At 32.3% G+C, this 20,560-nt stretch overlaps 2 protein-coding genes across 2 annotated transcripts; both read left to right on the top strand.

The window, feature by feature from the left end:
• The first annotated feature begins 315 nt into the window (after positions 1–315).
• LOC134695291 (uncharacterized) lies at positions 316–9,467 on the top strand. Its single transcript, XM_063556513.1, has 10 exons — positions 316–1,324; positions 2,390–2,446; positions 3,297–3,358; positions 4,416–4,490; positions 5,260–5,334; positions 5,833–6,286; positions 7,071–7,171; positions 7,686–7,975; positions 8,691–8,973; positions 9,420–9,467. Exons 1-10 carry the CDS (start codon positions 904–906, stop codon positions 9,465–9,467), a joined length of 1,866 nt encoding a protein of 621 aa, XP_063412583.1. The 5' UTR covers positions 316–903.
• A 54-nt stretch (positions 9,468–9,521) lies between these two features.
• Positions 9,522–12,805, top strand: LOC134695290 (uncharacterized). The gene is made up of 4 exons (XM_063556512.1): positions 9,522–9,703; positions 10,579–10,774; positions 11,182–11,458; positions 12,415–12,805. The coding sequence occupies exons 1-4, from the start codon at positions 9,578–9,580 to the stop codon at positions 12,803–12,805; spliced, it is 990 nt and encodes a 329-aa protein (XP_063412582.1). The 5' UTR covers positions 9,522–9,577.
• Positions 12,806–20,560: the final 7,755 nt, after the last annotated feature.

Below are 20,560 nucleotides of genomic sequence, written 5' to 3'. Positions count from 1 at the left end.
AACACGCAAAATAGGCATTAAGAGCCTAGTGTCCGTATTTAAACACCTAGAGACCCCTATTTCATTTAAAGAAGTACCGGATTCAGGGATTGTGACGTCACGTGCATCAAGCAGATATACTCAGAAAGATAGTTTATTTTAATCCTTTGCAATGAGACACCTTTGTATAAAGAATGTGCAAACGGATTTAATTTTCTCACATTTCCAGGTAATTGATGTCGGATCATGCATGCTTTTTTCGTTCACCTATTAACAATAACACACGACAGATTAAATTTAAATGCATGTTTAGAAAATCGATTCTAGGATTTAAGTACCTGTCCACCTAAGAATCATGCAGAGTGCTGTGTAATAGTGATTTATCAAAATAATTGATTTTTGCTTAAACTTCAGTGATTAAATCATCATGTAAGCAGGAAACCTTGTGCAATTTTTTTTTTAGTTACATCCATGGTTTCCCTCTTAAAACTAAAGAATTAGATTCCCCCTCTGAGACTGATTCCTCTATCATTGTATTGAAATAAGTGACCCATTTAAACAAAATATCCCTGAGCAAATTTTATACACAATGATGTCAAATGGAAGATTGAATAGTATTGTTTACAACTACTAAATTTCACCAGATGCACATATGTTCTATTTAAAAATAAATTGGTCAAATGTTGTTATGAATTCAAAATTGGACTAAGGGAGCTAACTCCAACTTATCCAAACACACAAAATTATTTCAAGGTTGAGGTTATTTAAAAAATTAATTTAAGGTCAAGTTAACTTCAATTTAAATAACAATATTTTTCAGAGTGGAAATATATGATTAAAGATTAAATTCCTATAATTTATTAATTTTTATGAAAGTTTGTTTATTTTCTGCGGGACTACCCTACTTTCACTTTTGCCTTGAAAATGGCAGACGACACACTCAGATGTGGAATTTCAGCCTTTCGAACTGATGAGTGTGGATGTTATTATTTATTTCCACATGAACATGATGCAATCAAAATTAAGTGTTGTGTTAAGGACGTGACTAGTCACCTCAAGAGTGTTGGGGTTGCAACAGGAGGCTCTTACCGGCATTTTAGTTTGGGTGAATCTATGACAGAAGGTCAACTTATTTTGTATAGAGTCGGCCTATATGATGATCGTTTGTACAGGGATGTTACAGTGTGTCCACATCACCGTTATAAACTGGGAATATACTTTAAACAAAATAAAACATGCAGTCACCCATCTCATTCTGGTAATGGTAAAGCATACAGAGGAATAACAGTTCAAGAAAGTCGGGATGTTTTGCAATCTTTTGGTGTCCTTCTTCCAGTAGGTACAGGTAAGTAAACATAGATTTTAGATTTATTTAGTGTATTGCATTTCTCTTCTAACCTAGTAAAGAATAGCATATTGTTTAAATATGGTACTTCCTTAAAATTCAATTTTCAGAGATAATAAATTAATAATAATATGGATATACAAGGTTATATTATAAGTTGTATGGTTCAATACTGACCCCATACGGATCCATAGAGGGTTAGTAAAATCCATAGGGGGTGAGGCCGGAGGCCGAGTCCCCTATACATTTTATTCACCCTCTATGCGGCGTTTTGTTGAAAAATAAACAATGAAACACAACATCATTAATAAATGACGTCGCCATTAACGCGTCATGAACCCCATATGAAGCTTACTAACCCCATATGGTCTCATAGGGGGTCACCACGTGACGGCGTTTAACCAATCACAACGTGATAATTCATCTGTGGTCTGAAAATCCTCATTATTTTGCTTTGAAAATTGTGACTATGAACTGACCAGAATTAAGTGCTGGAGTACAGTAATTTCACATTCAACATAAAACAATCAAACTAAGGTTTATTTCCCATGTTTCCTGAAGTTTACATTCATTTTTACTTCACAGTATATACATTTTGTATAAATAAATCATGAGAAGATATGATATGATTGCATGTGAGCATGATGAGACAACTATCTTCAAATTAAAGTGGTAGTAATCAATCATATGTCTCTGTACAGTGGCAGCCTTCAATAATGAGATCAACTCAAACCTTATAGTTAGGTATCATGGTATGAACATGATAAATGGTTGGACATGATTAGTGATAAAAAAAAAACCATATACTACAGTAACCTTTGAATGAAAGCACATTGTTGGTACTCCAATATGACCATTTTTATGAACATGATGAAAGCACACTCTTGCTACTCAAATATGACCCTTTATGAAAGCACATTACTGGTACTTAGAATTGATTCATGTTACATTGAGGTTAAAATCAAACATAGTAGAATCAACAGAATTTTACAAAAGAACCTTTAGATTATATTAAACTTGTAAACTTGTTTGTAATTTGCATTATTTTGAAATATTTTATTCCAGGATTATGCAGAAGTTGCAGCAAAAAAGTAGCTCCTTCAAGAATTGAGGATACAAAAGGTAATTAATTATATTATATTCACAGAAATAGATGTAGATTTTGTTGAAAATCTTAAAGATTATAAAGATTTTTTTTCAAATTGGTAGCTGTGGCAGATCCATAATTATTTATAAGAGAACCTCTGACTTCCAAAAGAGTAGGCCCACTTCATTGATGATTCAGTGATTTCCTATATAATTAACAAAAAAAAATCCACAAAAGGGGGAGGTTGGAGATACACCTATGGTTATTATTTATTTAGACTTGGAATGATTCACATACATGCTTGAAACAGATATAGGAACTGCAGTCTGCACCAAAAAACTTACTAGTCCCAAAATTTTACTAGTCTGTGGCATCAAACTAATGGCTAACAATGTAGACTGGGGAAGATGTGGTATGTGTGCCAATGAGGCAACATATTATTTGCAATTTGAATTTAGATGATAACCACACTGCTTTAAAAATTTTGTACAGGTCTTATAAGTCAGGTAAGTTTTATTGGAATTTAATCTCAGATTCAAGGCATTTTTTACATGTTGATCCTTTCAGAGAGTTTTGAAAAATGTAAAAACAAGTATTTTAATACAGCCATTCAACCAATGGTATCAAGCAGATTTCTGAAGAAGAAAAAAATGCACTACACATATATATATACATGCAAATAAATTTTTAAAATGCATTTAAAAAAGACTAATAGCAACTGCTGAACAACATATTATGCCTAAATTATTTGATTAACAAAATGAATAGAGATGTTTTATATTGTTATTCATTTTGTATGTTGCTATTGTGTAATACCAATTTTGTATTTACTTTAACATTTACTTTGAGATAAAATATTTCTCATTTATTTTTATATGCATTCAGATTTGGACACAACAGAGAAAGAAAAGACAGAAACATCTAGCTGTTTAAGCATAATGAATATTGTAAGTAAAAATATGTCTATGCTCCAACTTATGAACTTCTTAAACTGTATAAAGGTAACTTTAAAAAAGATTTCAGAAAATGTTTCAATGACAATTTTATTGAAAATCAGCAAAATTTGAAACACAGACAATACTTTCTACCTGCATGTAAAATAACTCTTATCAAAAGCAAGTCCAGCATGAAATTATCATTTTCCATACAAGAATTATGAGAATATTAAATGAACACTTTATCATAGCATATCAATACCGGAAATCTGACTTTCATTGATTAAATATATTTTTATAATAACTAAAAGATCAAAAATTGTACAGTTTAGGTTTTTAAGATTGAATTGGTATTTATCCTGTCTGTTGTTCATAGTGCGTTTGCTCAGTGACTATAATATTGTAAATTTTATGTAGTTTTCTTTGATTTGGCGATATATTCAATATACATATTCTTTGCACCATATCAGTAGTCAAACAAACATGGGGATCGAGATTTGTTCCATGTCTTAATTTGGAAAACGGTTGTTTTATTTCGTTGAACACATAAATTTGTGGATAAAGTCAACCACAAAAACCAAGAAAGTTGGTTCCCCACGAGGAAAAGTACTTTCACAGTATATGTTAATATCCATTGAAGTCCAAAAGTGTAAAAAAAAAATTGAAAAACTTGTTCTAAATACTTTGACAAAAGGCATTAACCCTTGTCAGAAAGTAAGCTATAAAAGGCCTTGAAAAGAAAATGAATTCAGCAATTCAAAAGACAACAATATCCAAAAACATGATGGTAAACAAAGACCCTATAACTAATGGATAAAATGATTATGACTTGGTACATGCACATACAAAACATGATAGGGACTGACACACTTTTGGGGATTGCACTTGCAAAATAGATCAAGTACACCGGTTAAATAGTGGAGTAATTACTGAACATTCCCCAGTTGATCCTCAAAACCATTTCTGTAAATAATGGTATTGACTACATTTGTAATTCTTAAATTTTTTCTCGTCCCAAACAACATCAACATTTTAAGGATTATTTGTTAATTATAGCAATTTTTTACAGGATGGTGAATCTTCTGCAAAGACAGATACACAACCCAGTACAGCTGATACTGATTTCCTGATATTCAATCAAGATGTAAGTACAAAAGTAAGGAGAGGCGATTGTTTGCAAATGAAACAACTATCCAGCCAAAAGCCAATGAAAATGATGTCAGCAATTGTACAGCCTTCAACAATGAAAAAAATCCATACCATAAAAAGGGCTATAAAGACCCTTATATGAAAAATAAGAAAATTCAATTAAGAAAGTGAGATTTATATCATAACAATTTAAGATGAAATGAATATAACAGGGATCAACGAACAATAACCATTATTTAAGACAGACATTAAAGAAGGTGACATATTTAATATATGTTAATCTAGGACAATGGTGTGACAGCCAAACATATAAAAAACACCTGTCAAAAATAAATGGTATGATCTATGCAATGCCCAAAAGTAAAAGACATTAAAACAATGGTTACAAATCGCCATACAAAACTACCTGCAATTACTGATTATGAAAGCTTGTTAAAAGCCCAAATAAAAAATGCATTTATAAAATTTGATAAAGTTGATAGAATTGACTTCCTATTAGATCCGGCCATGAAATACATATCTAAACGGCACATTTCAAACACAGTACAAAAATATGTTTAACAAACAATGGCAATTATCATCCCTAAATAAAAATCCATACTGATTGAACATAACTAATTTGAGGTCAAGATCAAGGTTATATATATGTGTCTCATCCTGAATATATACAAGAGCTATTTTCCTCTAGATATTTAGCAAGCAAATATCAATTGATCTATGTTATGTATAACTGTTATTTTTTATTACGGAACATTTTTTTACAGGATGATGACTCCATTGCAAAGACAGAAACACAGCCCAGTACAGCCGAAACTGACTCCATGACCTTCAGTCAAGATGTAAGTAATACATTTGATAAAATAATAGAATTGTATTTGATTTTCATACCATTAAATACAAGTCATTTGAAAATATATTAATATAAGAAGATGAAGATTCAAATTCATTTGAAGTGAATACATCAGAGTTCAAGGTCAGAGTTACTTGTTCAAAAAAACGTTTCAAGGTTACTTTTCAGATAGATTATATAACATATATAAAATTGCATGTTTTGTTGAATAGAATAAAAAAGCAATACGTATAAAGATCAATCAAGGTCAAATTTCTAAAAAGAAATAATAGTAATTTTTATAATAAAATGCTTTCAGGATATCATTAAGACATTCCATATTGGACTGAAACCTAACATGGCATGTGTGTGAACAGGTTGAAAGAGGAAACTCCTTATTGATTTTGTGGTCATGTTAATTTAACATATTTACTATAAGCAGATTGTACATGTTAGCTTACTCATAAAAGTTAACTAAATGTTCTTTGTAACTTTTTTCTTCATATAGTTATCTCAAACTTCTAGCTGGAGTACAGATGAAAAGAAAGGGGACATTCTTCTAGATGATGTCAACACTGCCCTGTCGTTATTGTCTAATGGTAAGATGAGTCCATTGAAATATCAAGTCAGAACAGATATAGCTTCATTACATCCTTCATCAAAACGTATGCTTAAACGTAAAGCTACAACTGCCATTGAAGCATTGATGGATTGTTTAGCTCCAGGTCAAGCAAGTGAGCTAACCGAGTTGATAAAGATGGAGAAACAGCATTCACCAGTCCCTGATTTAACTACCACAATTGTAAAATTGTATGAGAATACCAATGATTGCAACATGAAAAAACAGATGTTGTCAATGTTGGCAAAAGATTACACCAAGAAACAACTACAGGAAATGATTCCAGGCTTGACTGTTTATGGTATAGACCAGGCACGTCTACATGCTTCAGTGCATGGAGAAGGTATTATATAAACATATAGCTTATAGGTGTCATACCACCAATTAAAAGTCCCTATCTGTTCAACCAAATTTTACAATTTTCACAGCTTTCTAAATATTTTACCTTAAGTTTAACTTCATAGAAACCAGGTATATCCTGAATCCTACATGTATTAGCTTTTTACATGCCAATTTTCAATAGGTGTTTAAAATCATATAAAAAAGAAAAGGTGTTCCAAATAGAGGTACCACTAAAAATAACCCCTGGTTTTCTGGAAATCTTAAATTAGTACAAATGTATTCATTTACTATGGAGTGCATTAATCCTCAATTTTGAATGCCAACTCATAAACAAGTAAATTTTAGCTCAAAATGGTCTTAATATATAATTTCTCTTTCACCAAAAGTTTCATTTCTGCCAATCTGTCGGTTAGTTTAAGTAAAAAATGACACCAAATGCACTATTTTTTGTCCGAGTAGGACTACTTTCACATACGTTCTAAATTTGAGGGGGTAATTGGTGATATGACACCTATAAGTATATAAGACAAATTTCTTAGATATAAAAAGAGATTAGGAGTTTATGGCCAAATGGTCCAAGTAATAAAAATACTGTATCACAATGCTTTTAAAACTGAGGTTGTCAGTTAAAATTATGCACTTGGCAAAAGAATGAATCCATGGTTTATAGTAACTAGTAACCAGAAGAACTTCTTTTTATATTGATTTCATTAGTTATAAAGAGACTGTAGTTATGACAGCTGCTGTGATTTTGTTTAGATATTCACATACTATTTCTGTTTCAGGTTCACAAGTTCCAAAACAAATGAAGCAAAACCGTCAAAGACTACCACAGTGGAAGGTTGCTCATGCTTTGGATTTCTTCTTCAATCCTCTATTTCATCAGGTATATATAACATTTAATGCCATCTTGTGTAACATTTTTGTCCTGTCTAAGATTGATGGTCTTTAATATGGGACACAGTGGATGCATTCATGTCACATAAAGTTATAAAGGGATATAACTGAAGATCGGTGAAAGTGAACCTACCAAAATTTGTACTGGATCTGAGTTTTGTGGTAATAAGTATTGTGTATAACATTCGGTTGAGGCAAACTGAAGCCAGAGAGCAGAAACTAACAATTCAGCATTTTTTTATTTGTAAAGGGGCATAACTATAGATCAGTGAAAGTTATGTATATTAACACCCAATGTTGTTAAATAAAACTAGATACCATGCATTTCTCATACTTAACAATATGATCAAATAGCTGAAAGACTCCCTGTGAAATTATTGAAATAACAACCAGTGAAGATGTAATTATCTTTGTGTCATTTAGATACCAAGGAGGGTGGACTAAATTTGGCATGATATATCATAATGAAATTCTAGTATATTTTTAATTGTATTGATTTTTAGGTCAGCTCATATGGAACCAAAGAGATGAAACTGAATACTGGAGAAAAGATTTTAATACCAGAAGTGGTTCGAACTGTTTGCCATGCCAACTTGGTCCACATGTACCAAGCCTTTTGTAAAGAAGCAGATGTTGATCCACTATCTAGATCGTCTCTTTTTGAAATTTTGAGGGTTTGTCCAGCTTCCAAAAGAACAAGTTTGAGAGGCCTAGATAATATTGCCACTGATGGATCCACAGCTTTTGACACTTTAGATGAAGTTAAAAAGCAGCTTAAACTTTACTTAACTGAGTAAGTTCTTATTTCTATAGATGGAAAATAAAAGCTCAGGAATAGTCAAGGTTAATCGTTATTCTCATAAAAATGTCACTACTGTTGTATTTTGCCAAAGAGACAGCCAGTTAGCAATTTACAGCACTAAAAATTGAAAATCTGTATACAATTGATCTATAAATGATGAGCAACTAAACATTGCATATAGCTAGCTGTACCTGTAATAAATTGCCAATTTGAATGCAATTAGTTTGTATCAATGGTTATGATTGGAAGACAGTTAGCGTAAAATTCTCCATCTCCTTGTCTGTAACTAAGGAAGCCGACATTTTGAATTGTTGAATGTATTGACATGTAAGTTCTACAATAATAAGCCATAAAACTCGCATGTTGCACCTAAAAATCCTCTTTTTATCAAATTGTATTACATTCTGAAGCAGCAGCCTGAAACTACAATACAAGGATTTCTGAAATTTGGTTTCTATAAGTCAGCTTTAGTGCTTGATGCATTTTCAATTTCATCACTTAACAACTTCCAGATCACCGCACACTTACATATTTTAACACTATAAAAATTATCCACTTGAGGCAGGTGTATTGTCAGTGAGCAGTAATTCACAGTTTCACTTGTTTAATTTTGCACATGTTGTAGATTAAATAAAAATTCCTAGAAGCTTTACCTTAGTACACTTTAAAAACTTATTGCAGCTATTTTTGTTTGTTTGTATTTTAGCACTGAAGTACACAATGATTTAGAGAAGACTGAGCAAGATCTCCATTTATTTAAACTATATATAAAAACTGACTTTAAACTGCATACATCATTAGCTGACCAGTGCCCTGACCACTGCATTATGTTCGCATTGTCTGATCCAAAAGATCAAACACTTCAAAATAAATATACCCACAGTCATAACATGGTTTGTGATAGATGTGAGCTGTTCTCCAGGTCTATAATCAATCTCAAAAGAATAACATCTGAAGAGAAAGGCAAGTTTTATCTTACTGTATTGCAGGTTTGCTTAATTTGTTTTGTACTGTATAATAATAAGGAGAGATGGTATGATTGCAAATAAAATATTTATCCATAACAGTTCAAATGAAGTGGGTGTTAGCAATAAATGGGCAATAATAAGGTCTTTAACAATGAGAAAAAAAACCACATCATATAATTGGCTATAAAAGGCCTCAACATAAAACATTTGAAACAATTAATGAACAAAAACTTAACTGATTTATAAAGGTTTCTTTATAGTTTATAAATATTAAACTTATTTTGGTGAATATTTTTAAGGTCATTGTTCACTATATATACATGTCTTATAATAATTAGAAAATAAATAGTCTCTAACATTATTTCATTAAATGTACATATCATAGTATTTTATTAATGTTCATTGAATTTTTCAAATTCAATACAAATAATAATCAATATCTAATCTATTGCTTTTATCATATGCAGATATTCCAGTGGAACTTAAGTCTGAACTTCTTCAGGATATTGAAGTAGGAGAAAGCAATATCTTGTCTTGGAAGCTGCACTTTGTTCGTTGTGCCAATCAAGATAGATGTAGACAAGCTCTTCTAGGCAGTTTGAAGAAAGAAGAAGTTTTTATTATAATGGACTGGGCGATGAAATTCCTGCCCTTGTCATTTAGGGAAAAACAGTCTGACTGGTATGCACAAAAAGGCATAAATTGGCATGTGTGTGTGTGCATTTTCAAAGATGATGAATCAAATTTGAAGGTACTAACAATGCTTTTCATAGATGATGTTATCAGTTTCTTTATTACAAGGTACAATTAAAAAAAAAGTCTTGAAATCACCTGAATAAATAAAATTGAAAATGGAAATGGGGAATTTTTCAAAGAGACCACAACCTGACCATAAAACAGTCAACAGCAGAAAGTCACCAATAGGTATTCAATGCAGCAAGAAATTCCCGCACCTGGAGGCGTCCTTCAGCTGGCTACACAAATATATATATATACTAGTTCAGTGATAATGAACGACATACTAAACTGCAAATTATACACAAGAAACGAAAATTACTCCTACAAGTATATGCATTATACTTTGTGAATGTGAATTATAAGAAGCTGGTATATCATTTTTTTTATTTCTAGTCATTGCAACTACGTTTATTGTTACAAGGTTACTTTTGAAACTGGAAAGCTGTACATTTCAGGAACTTTTCATCTATTCAAGACTATACAAGTTCGCCTAGAAAAATACAATTTGATCTCTATGTAGCTTAATTATTGTATGACCCTGTCAGTCAGGCACCTTAATGCTGACCATGACCTTTATTCATGATTCATTTTTAATGCAGATTCATAGAAAACTTTTCTTTATAGGGTTTAGTTTTTCATTATTATCAAAAGTATTGTTATATCAGAAATATTTGAGATATAGATATAATAGGTAAAGTTCTCATTATCAATAGATAGAAATTCTATTTTAATGTTTACATCCTCATCAAATTTTATATTTTGGTAAATATTACAGGCTTAAGACTTTTGTACATAAAGTTTTTGGCAAGACTATTGTGTGAGTCCAAAATTTGTGTAACTCTTATGAGAGATGGAGTAAAATTGTTTAATTTTCTTTTAATTTTACAGCATAGGACGTATACCCATATCTTTGACCAGGTGAAGCAAGATTGGTTTGCTGTTGTGTCTGTGTTGGAACACACATTAAGAACAGTGAAGAAACAACTCCCCTGTATTACAACAGCTTACCTCAGAAGTGATAATGCAGGTTGTTATCATTGTGGAAACACATTGTTATCCCTTGATGGGATTTCAGAAAGAACTGGTATGATATGCATATATATTCTATTGAATGACAATACATTTTTGTATTTCTGTAGAATTTTAAGGAAATGTAGATCATTCTTTAAACAATTGTTCTTACTAATTACATATGTTGTCAAGTATAAATTTGTATAGCTATGTTCAGAAAATTACTGCTTCTATTGAAATACAAAACACATAATTTATGTGTGTATTAACTGGACTAAGTCACTTAAAAACAAGTTCTTCAGACTTAATATAAAAAAGACGAAGTGGTATGATTGCCAATGAGATAACTATCCACAAAAGACCAAATATTTGTATGACTTGATCAAGTTTATATACACCAATAAATTCATTTAAAAAAATCAAGGAATCCTATAATTACTGACAGAACAGTTATTTTAAAAAAGGACATATTTATTTAAGGAATCACCATAAAAAGATATGACTTTAGTGAGGCGCAGGATGGTAAATCCTATTGTGATGCCAAGATTGCCCATCTAAGATGTAAGATTCGTCAATATGTTTCTTCTGGGAATAATGTTAAAACAGCAGGCGATATGAAGAACGCCATAGATTCTTTGGGTGGTGTAATGGGCTGTCAATCTTCACACGTCCAGATAAATTCCCAAGTAGCTGGAGAAGCCAATAAGATCAAGAATACATGGAAAGGAATATCAAAGATCTCAAATATAGAGTTACGGTAAATAGAATGCACTTTATTTTGTTCATGTCTCTTTTTACTGACTACACCAAAATTTATACAAATTATATATTCAAATTTGAAATTAGCTTCATTAAATAAAATATTTCTTTCAATTGTAAAATGTATATATGCTTCACAAAATAATTTCAGCTCTAAATCTAAAGATTGAATGCATCATGTTTGGGTACATTTTGTAATAATTTGAGATAACAAAATAATTCATGGACAGAATTTCATAGTGAAATATTTCCCTGAGGAGGGGATAAAATTTCAAACTTCCTTTAAAGATATAACTGAAATATTAATCATATTTATTTAAGAAATGACTGTTATGTTTTTTCTGTCACATTAAAAAATTATGTCTATGATTTGATAAACAAAACAATGTCAGCCAATCAGAAGAAGTGTTACATTGAAAATTAAATTAAATTAGTATTAGAATATTGACGAAATGTTACTTTCATGTTTATTTTTTAGAAAATTTACATATAAAAAAAAATGTTTTTGTCAAAATTTATGCTTTCTTAGATATGAGCTAGAATTTACCCCTTCTAAATATTTGTCCAAATCCTATGAAAATTATAAATTTTTTTATTAGAATATTACATTAGTATACTTGAAAAACTTATTGATATTTTATTTAATTATTTTAAGGAGGAAAGTCAACCTGAACAGGGACATAAAAAGAATGAACAAAATAATATAACATCATGTTTGCCACAGATGAATTGACAAGGATCTGCTGTTCAAAATCAGCTTAACAATTTTGAAATATGATTAATTCTTGCTTTGCCATACTCATCGAATACTCGGCATATCATGTTAACTAAAAAAATACAGATATATCTATTGTTTTCAAATGAAGTTCATTGTTATATATTAGAAAAATATTCTACTTATTTTGAAATTAATGTAGTATGATTTGTAATCACAAGTTATTTTTAATTTTTCAGAGAAAAGCAGATCATTGCATTTAAAGCTTTTGGAGTTGGTTGTGGGAATGTGATGTCAGAAGAGCAATTGAAAAAGATCTGTCCTTCCCAACTGTCTGCAACAGAAATCGTTGTCATTTCTGACTTTGTTGTACCAAAAAAGGAAGCAGGCAGCATTACTTACAAAGCCCATGATTTGGTTACTGATACTATTGCTGTGGAATTACCTGTTGACAGCAACCACAATGAGACCATGCAACCATTATCGAATAGTATATTCACATGTATAGAACCTTGTTGCTCAAGAGTGTTCCAGACTTACTCTGGTCTTGAGTCCCACATACTACTGGGAAACCACCAAATTAAGTTAAAACTACTATTTACGAACATTGGGGGGAATTCTATGTCATAGATTTTAATTTCTCAATCCAGGTAGACTGCACGTGATTCATACTGCTAACGGAAAATATATTTTCTTGATTTATTTTACAGGTAAACTTTTGTCCAATTGCTGACCACTGGTCGACTCATTCATTGCATGCACACAAAAATAATGCTGATGCTATAGTACTTTAACAAAACGTGTATCGATTAATTTTCAGAAATACATGTACATGATTTGGAGCAGATTTTATTTTGCAGCAATAGATTTGTATTTCAGAAAGACATTTATTCATGAAAAGAGAGGAATTAGCATTTTTATGGATAATAAAATAGAAATGGGATTCCTGAAAAAAAGGGGCGGCGGGGGTGTGGGTGGGAGGGGCTAGATTGGTGGTTGTTGGCATTGGATGATTTATAAAGATAAATTGCATGTATGCATCACGAGAGCTGTAAAGTGTGAAGCTATAATTAATCAAGCTGTTCATTTTATATTTCAGTGGCACGAAAACCCCCAAAATACTCTGCGTATCATTTCGACATATTTTCTCGACTAAGACTATGTCGTGAGTAATATTTTGCTCACATTTTTGTATTGCCCCTAACTTTTTTCTGAGTAAAAGCAGTTTGAAGTGAAAGTTAAAAAATTTAGAACATGACCTTGAACTTTGACCTTGACCTAATTTTCTAAGTTGGGACCCAAAAACCCTAAATAAAGCGACTCTAGGTGTATATGGCTTACGGCTTATGAGTTTATATGCATATCACTTATATAAAATGGAAAAGGGAAAATAACATTTTTATGGAGACTCCGGAGTACTTTGGTGTAAACCGACTCAGCATCTTGAAGATATAGCAAGCACTTTGATAGAATACATGTGTCGGAATCTTTTACGGTTGCGAAGGAGTAGTGGAAACAACAAAAACAGTGTTCGGTGAGATAACTCTTACACCGTAAAGTGTACGGTATGACAGGATCAGGTTCAAAAGCGCAATAACTGTTCGATATCATACGCGAAAAATCAAAGCGACATCTTGCGAAACCACAATTTACGCAAGATCAAATGTGACGGAAGAAAAAAAAATAAAATCTCAGAAGAACACCAATAGGTCTGTCCACGTAAAAGTTGAAAGACTTAATAATTAAAAACCAATTGTTCAGAGAACAATTGAAGGTCTTTCAACAACTTAAATATATTTTGATATGAAAACATTGAAATTCAGTTTACATTTCAGTTCCTATGGTTTTATAATGTTTAAATATGAATTTGAAGCAAAAATCAAAACCTAGAACGTCCAATTTGACTATGACCTTGACCTCAATTTCAAGGTCATAAACCAAAGACCTCAAATCAAAAGACCCTTGGTCTGTAATATGTATAAATAATGAGTTCTATCACTTTACGCATTATTCTAAATATAAAAGGGGAGAAAACTCCCATTTACGGTCAACGTACTCTCACAATCAAAATTAAAGTGTAACGACATGTTGCAACTAACAATTTAGGAAAAACAATTTTGTCGTTATCTAATAAGGTTTATAAAAATAAGTGAAAACAAGCCAAAATCAAAATTTAGAATATGACATTGATGTTTAACCTTAACCTCATTTTCATTTTTTTTTGGACCTAGGATCTCAAATCAAAATACTCTAAGGTTCTATAACTTATGGTTTACCAGTTAGAAATGCATATCACCTATATCAAATAAATAAGGGGGATTACTCTCATATGGAGTCTCTGGATAGTTTCGGCAAAATTAAAATCATATCCTGATGATGGAACGAGGAATTTGGTAAATAATTTTGTCGTTATCTTTTACGGTTGCGAAGGAGTAGTGGCCACAAGAAAAAACAGTGTTTGGGGAGATAACTTTGCGACGTGAAGTATTTCGTAACACCGTTGTCGATTTTAAAAGCATATACACTTAACGATATCATATTCCAAATATCTAAGCAATATCTTGTGAAACAACAATACTACGCAAGAAAAAAAATTGGCGGAAGAAAAAAAATAGTCAGAACGAAATCAATAGGTCTTTCCACGGAAAGGTGGAAAGACCTAATAATCAGAACAAAATCAATAGGTCTTTCCACGGAAAGGTGGAAAGACCGTATAATCAGAACAAATCCAATAGGTCTTTCTACGGAAAGGTGGAAAGACCTAATAATAATCACAACAAAATCAAGAGGTTTTTCAACGGAAAGGTAGAAAGCATAATAATCAGAACGAAATCAATAGGTCTGTCCGCGGAAAGGTGGAAAGACCTAATTAATAAAAACAAATATGTCTTTCACCCAAAATGTTCTTCCTTCTTCTTATCATCAGGCATATTTCACTTTTCTTACAGTTGTAAATAAAAAACTTATAACTTTAGATGAACCTCTCTAGAAGAATTTAAAAAAAATAAACATCTATTAAGACAATAAGACACTTTACAAAAGCAAAATAGCTTGCATGGAAAGTGAGTAAACGGAACTATTCATACACAGGATACAGTATAATGGACATGTATGGACAGTTATGTTGTATGCAACCTTCGGAATTTGATGGCTAAGTGTGTGGTACTAGTTAAATATAGAAAAGAAGATGTTGTATGATTGCCAATGATACAACCGTTCACAAAAGACCCAAATGACACAGAAATTAACGACTACAGGTCACCATATGACAACTAGTCATTCAGTTAACTACTATGATTAACCATGCAGTAATCACTACTAAGGACAACATATTGAAATATCCATAAGCCTTTCTGACAAATATATATGTATATAATCGTGTTGCTTATAAAAAGAAGTTGTGGTATGATTGCCAATGAGACAACTATCCAGAAAAGACCAAAATGACACAGACATTAACAACTATAGGTCACCGTACGGCCTTCAACAATGAAAGTAGTGTCATGTGTACTATAATGTTTTTTAGTTTGTTTCTTTTTTAGGAATGAAGTTCAGTTGATTTTCAAACTATGGGTTGGAATGTTCATCGTATACCTTTTCCCCTTTTTCAAGACAAACATAACATAAGGACCATATAGCACAAGATCAAAATTGTAGTTGGGCACACTTATTTATTTCAATCAGTTATAAGGTACGCTGAGAACATTGATCAGTGGGAAACTCAGCACTTTCACTATAACCGTCCTGCTTTATAAACAGTTTTTCATTTTTTTGCAGGTCAATAACAGCATTCAAAGTACCTTGAGATTATATTCTTAACCATACACTCCAACATTTGACTGACTATTCTTGTAGTTGTTTCACACTACTTGACAGTTGCCTGATCCTGGGGTTTGAAATACCGTAAGTATATGGGGAACATCCTGTCTATGTGTAATACTTAGTATACATTCCAACAGATGACATTACACAAATTTTGTTTCTGTTAAATGAAGGATTTGCAAATCATGGGAAGAGTTAATATACCGGCATACTTTGCTATTTATATAAACCACATTTTGGTACAATGATTATTTACCGTATTAACGTTGAATGTTATGAATGTTGAATGAACTATGTCTACTGTATGATTGGTTTTAATCATTTATTAAAACATTGTTGTGAAGTTATGCTATTGCTTTACCCGTTCTTTATTTCAGTGATTGGACTATCATATACCTAAAAGAAACCATTATGTTACCGATAGCTGTCCAATGATTTTAAGAATAGCCCTCCTCATTCTTAAAAAAATATTGGACAACTAAAGGTAGCATAACTGATTCTTACATAAAAAAAACCTAGTAATTACCCCAATTGTTTTCATCGTGTACATATAAACAAAAATATAAGCAAAGAACAAATGACAATTAAAAAAACCATTAAATAAAATTCAATATCAATACACCAAATTTTGTCACTCATCAAAACGGTTTCTTGAGAAAAAAATCACTATAAGTTGATTATGCTCGTTGTAAGTCTTGTTTTGTTGCATTTATGAATTTCTCTTTTCAAAAAGATTTATCCTCGTCCGTCTTTAGGCTATCAAAATTGACCTATGATGTTGCTTTTATTCTTTTTACATCATTTCCAACTACAATTAAAATAAAAAAAAAAGCAATTAATTAATGCTTCTAAAATTTGATAGATCATGCCGCAAAACAAGGACCTCAGATCTGTCCAATATTTTATAGAATAGATTGTTATCTGGTTATAAATATGATAATGAAATAATAAATTATGTACATTATTGATCCTGACTGAGCTTCATTAGTTTGACTTTACAGAGAGTATCCGAACTGAAGTGTAAGATATACATTGATGAAAGTTTTCAGAACTGTTTCCCCCTAAATAACGGTATGTTCATAATAAAAATAATTTTTCAAAATTATATAGCAAAAAGTACCAAGATATGTTATGAATATTAAGCAGACTATATTGAAAGCTTTAAAATAGTTTCCATTTACAACAATAACTATGTACAATGTAGGGTGCAGGAATTTCTCGCTAAATTGGTGGACTGTTGGTGACCTTCTGCTTTTGATTTTTCTATGGTCGGGTTGTTGTCTGTTTGACGCATTCCCCATTTCCATTCTCAATTTTCTGCTCATCGTATCAAATGACCTTACTGTCGGATGACCGAAGTCCAGGTCATAGTATTTCTATTATCTAGGCAATTTTGGAATTGTTGTTTCCTGTTTGTTTGACGGTATACCGTCATGTTAATGAACAGCAATTGATATTTCATGTTAAAATCGATGGACAAATTTTGCTCTTGATTTCTACCATCTTGGTAACAAGATCTACGACTATGTTTTCTACATCCCCCGGCTTTCAATATGTTTTGGTTTAAGCGTTTCTGTCGAAAGTCAAAAAAGTGCTTTGGATAAACGAAATTAACAAAGTGTCATTTTCATTTACCCATGGGTGTACTATTGTTATTTTGCCAAAGGGCAAATACGTTGTCACATATATTTATATTAATGGTTGGTATTATGAAGCAATCTTGCATTTAGTGATCTCAATAAGATAAACATGTCATTAATGGTATTAAAAACAAGTAAAATAACCACATTTGATATATACAAATCCATCTTGTGTGTGATTTTTTTTTAAATTTAGAGGGAACTAAATACAATAGTGAGCTGTATATCTTCCGTTCACTCAAAACAACAGTTTCCGTCCAGACAAATGATGACTAAAAGAGGGACGAAAGATACCAAAGGGACATTCAAACTCATAAATCTAAAACAAACTGACAACGCCATGCCAAAAAAAGGAAAAAAGACAAACAGAAAAACAATAGTACACATGACACAACATAGAAAACTAACGAATAAACAACACGAACCCACCAAAAACTAGGGGTGATCTCAGGTGCTCCGAAAGGGTAAGCAGATCCTGCTCCGGTAAATAGTCTAATTCATGAAAGGGAAGGGGATTGAAGTTACGACGTAAGGAACATATCCGATATCATTTGTGAAACGGTTATTCCATAACGGTCAACCAACTCGTGATGGCGTCCGTAAAATTTACGAAGGGATGATTTCAACTTCACCATTTTGGAACTCTTGATTTTATAGCTTCCTTGTGAGCAGCAACCCTCTATCAAGAAAATCATTCTAGGAAATGCAAGCACGGGAATATCGTATCAATTTGGAGATATATACCCCGTATGCAGGTGCTGCTGGACTAAATTAGACTCGGATGACACAGTATCGTTTGTTGTTCATGTGATTTATATCGTCATGGAAATAGGATCATTAGGACATTCGGATAACGTATTTACCTTTTTACTTTTTGTTATAAGATAGTTGATTAAGGGGTGCGTAGCGAACATACGATGAGTATTCGTATTTAAAAGCAATATCAGCCAATATAAATAATGCTTTGTCATACTGATAGTTTTAGGGTTAATAGTTTTAGTGTTGACGTGGACAAGTATTTACTTGGTATGTACCGTGCTGGTTCTGTTATATCCTATGTTTCAATGCTAATGAACATCATCATATTTGCTATTCTCTGTCATAAAAAAATGCGTTCACCTGCTACAATGGTTATGAAGGGTTTAGCAGTAGCTGATATATTAACGGCGATTTCATGTTATGGGCTGGAAGCAATATTCCAGTCACAATATGTTTGTGTGATACAGACTTTTACATTGACATTGAAGCTAACGTGTGTTATTTACCATATCTGTATTCATCATCTCTCAATAGTATCCTTCACATTCCACAATGTATCAACAATGATCACAATGTATAAACAATGATCACAATGTATCAACATTGATCACAATGTATCAACAATGATCACAATGTATCAACAATGATCACAATGTATCAACAATGCTCACCTCATGTCTCGGGATACAGAAGGTCATAGCCATTCTCTTTCCCGTTTGGACTAAAAATGAACTGACAAAACAGAGAGCCGTAACCTGTTGTGCTATGTGCTTCGTAATTGTCCATAGCAATAGGTATTCCACGACATTTTAGCATTTGGTCGAAGAAATACAAGCATCACGATGGCACAGAAACTTGTGTTGTTAATGCCGGAGGTGACAATTTATTAGAATACTCCTCTGTAACATATTTCCTGATGCAAACCGTTATTTTGACAAGCTGTTGTCTGGTCATGCTGATATCTACAATATTCATCGTCTACAAGTTAATCACTAACAATTTCAGGGGTCGGATGACAGAACAAAGGAGACAAGAAAGAAGATCAGTTGCAATGATCATAGCAGTTCTTATTGCTTTCTTCATTACAGAAGTTCCAAAAGTAATTGTGTACTTATTGTGGTGTTTTAATCATTTTAATAACGTCAAGGGTTATTATTTAACATTAAATAGAAAATTGCTGATAAAAAGGCACGAGCTAGCGATGGCCGGACATTTGGCTTAATTTTTATATGCACCTAGATTGCATATTGTGACCGAATTTGTTTCGTACTTTTGGACCAGTACTTGGCTTATGGAAGGTATAAAGCTTTTTACAATTATTGGGTGTATGTCAAAATTTTATTATCTACATTATGATGTCAACAAAAAATGAGGAAAGAAATCGTTTTGCTCCTAAAAAGAAAAATTACCCACTGTACACTTCAGGATAAAATGCACCAAATAAGGGAAACTACACATGGTAGAAAACTGCCAACAGACAAAATAGCGATGACAACAACGAAAAAATCAGGGAAAAACAGGGCAAATGAGATAAAGATTAATACGTTAGAACAACCCAGAAAAAGCCGTACACATGAGGTAGAGATGAATATGGTGGGACAACCAGGAAACAGCCGTACACACGAAGAAGACATGAATACGATAGAACAACCAGGACCATGCCGTACACATGATGCAGAGATGAATACGATAGAATTACCAGAAAAAAAGTCAAACACATGAGGTAGCGATGAAAACGATCGAACAACCAGGAAACATCCAAACACATGAGGTACAGATGAATACGATAGAACAACAACGACAAAGCCGTACGCATGAGGTAGAGATGAATACGATGGAACAACTAGGAAAAACCGAACATATGAGGTAGCGATGAATACGATAGAACAAACAGGACAAAGCCGTACATATGAGGTAGCGATGAATACGATGGAACAACTAGGAAAAACCGAACATATGAGGTAGCGATGAATACGATAGAACAACCAGGACAAAGCCGTACATATGAGGTAGCGATGAATACGATAGAACAAACAGGAAACAGCAGTTCACACGAGGAAGACATGCATACGATAGAACAACCAGGTCAAAGCCGTACACATGATGAAGACATGGATACGATATAACAACCAGGACAAAGCCGTTTACTTGAAGAAGACATGAA

The sequence above is a fragment of the Mytilus trossulus genome, chromosome 13 (assembly GCF_036588685.1).
Source record: "Mytilus trossulus isolate FHL-02 chromosome 13, PNRI_Mtr1.1.1.hap1, whole genome shotgun sequence".
Taxonomy (NCBI): Eukaryota; Metazoa; Mollusca; class Bivalvia; order Mytilida; family Mytilidae; genus Mytilus; species Mytilus trossulus.
Note: the sequence above shows the minus strand (reverse complement) of the source record. Positions and strands in the feature narration are given on the sequence as shown.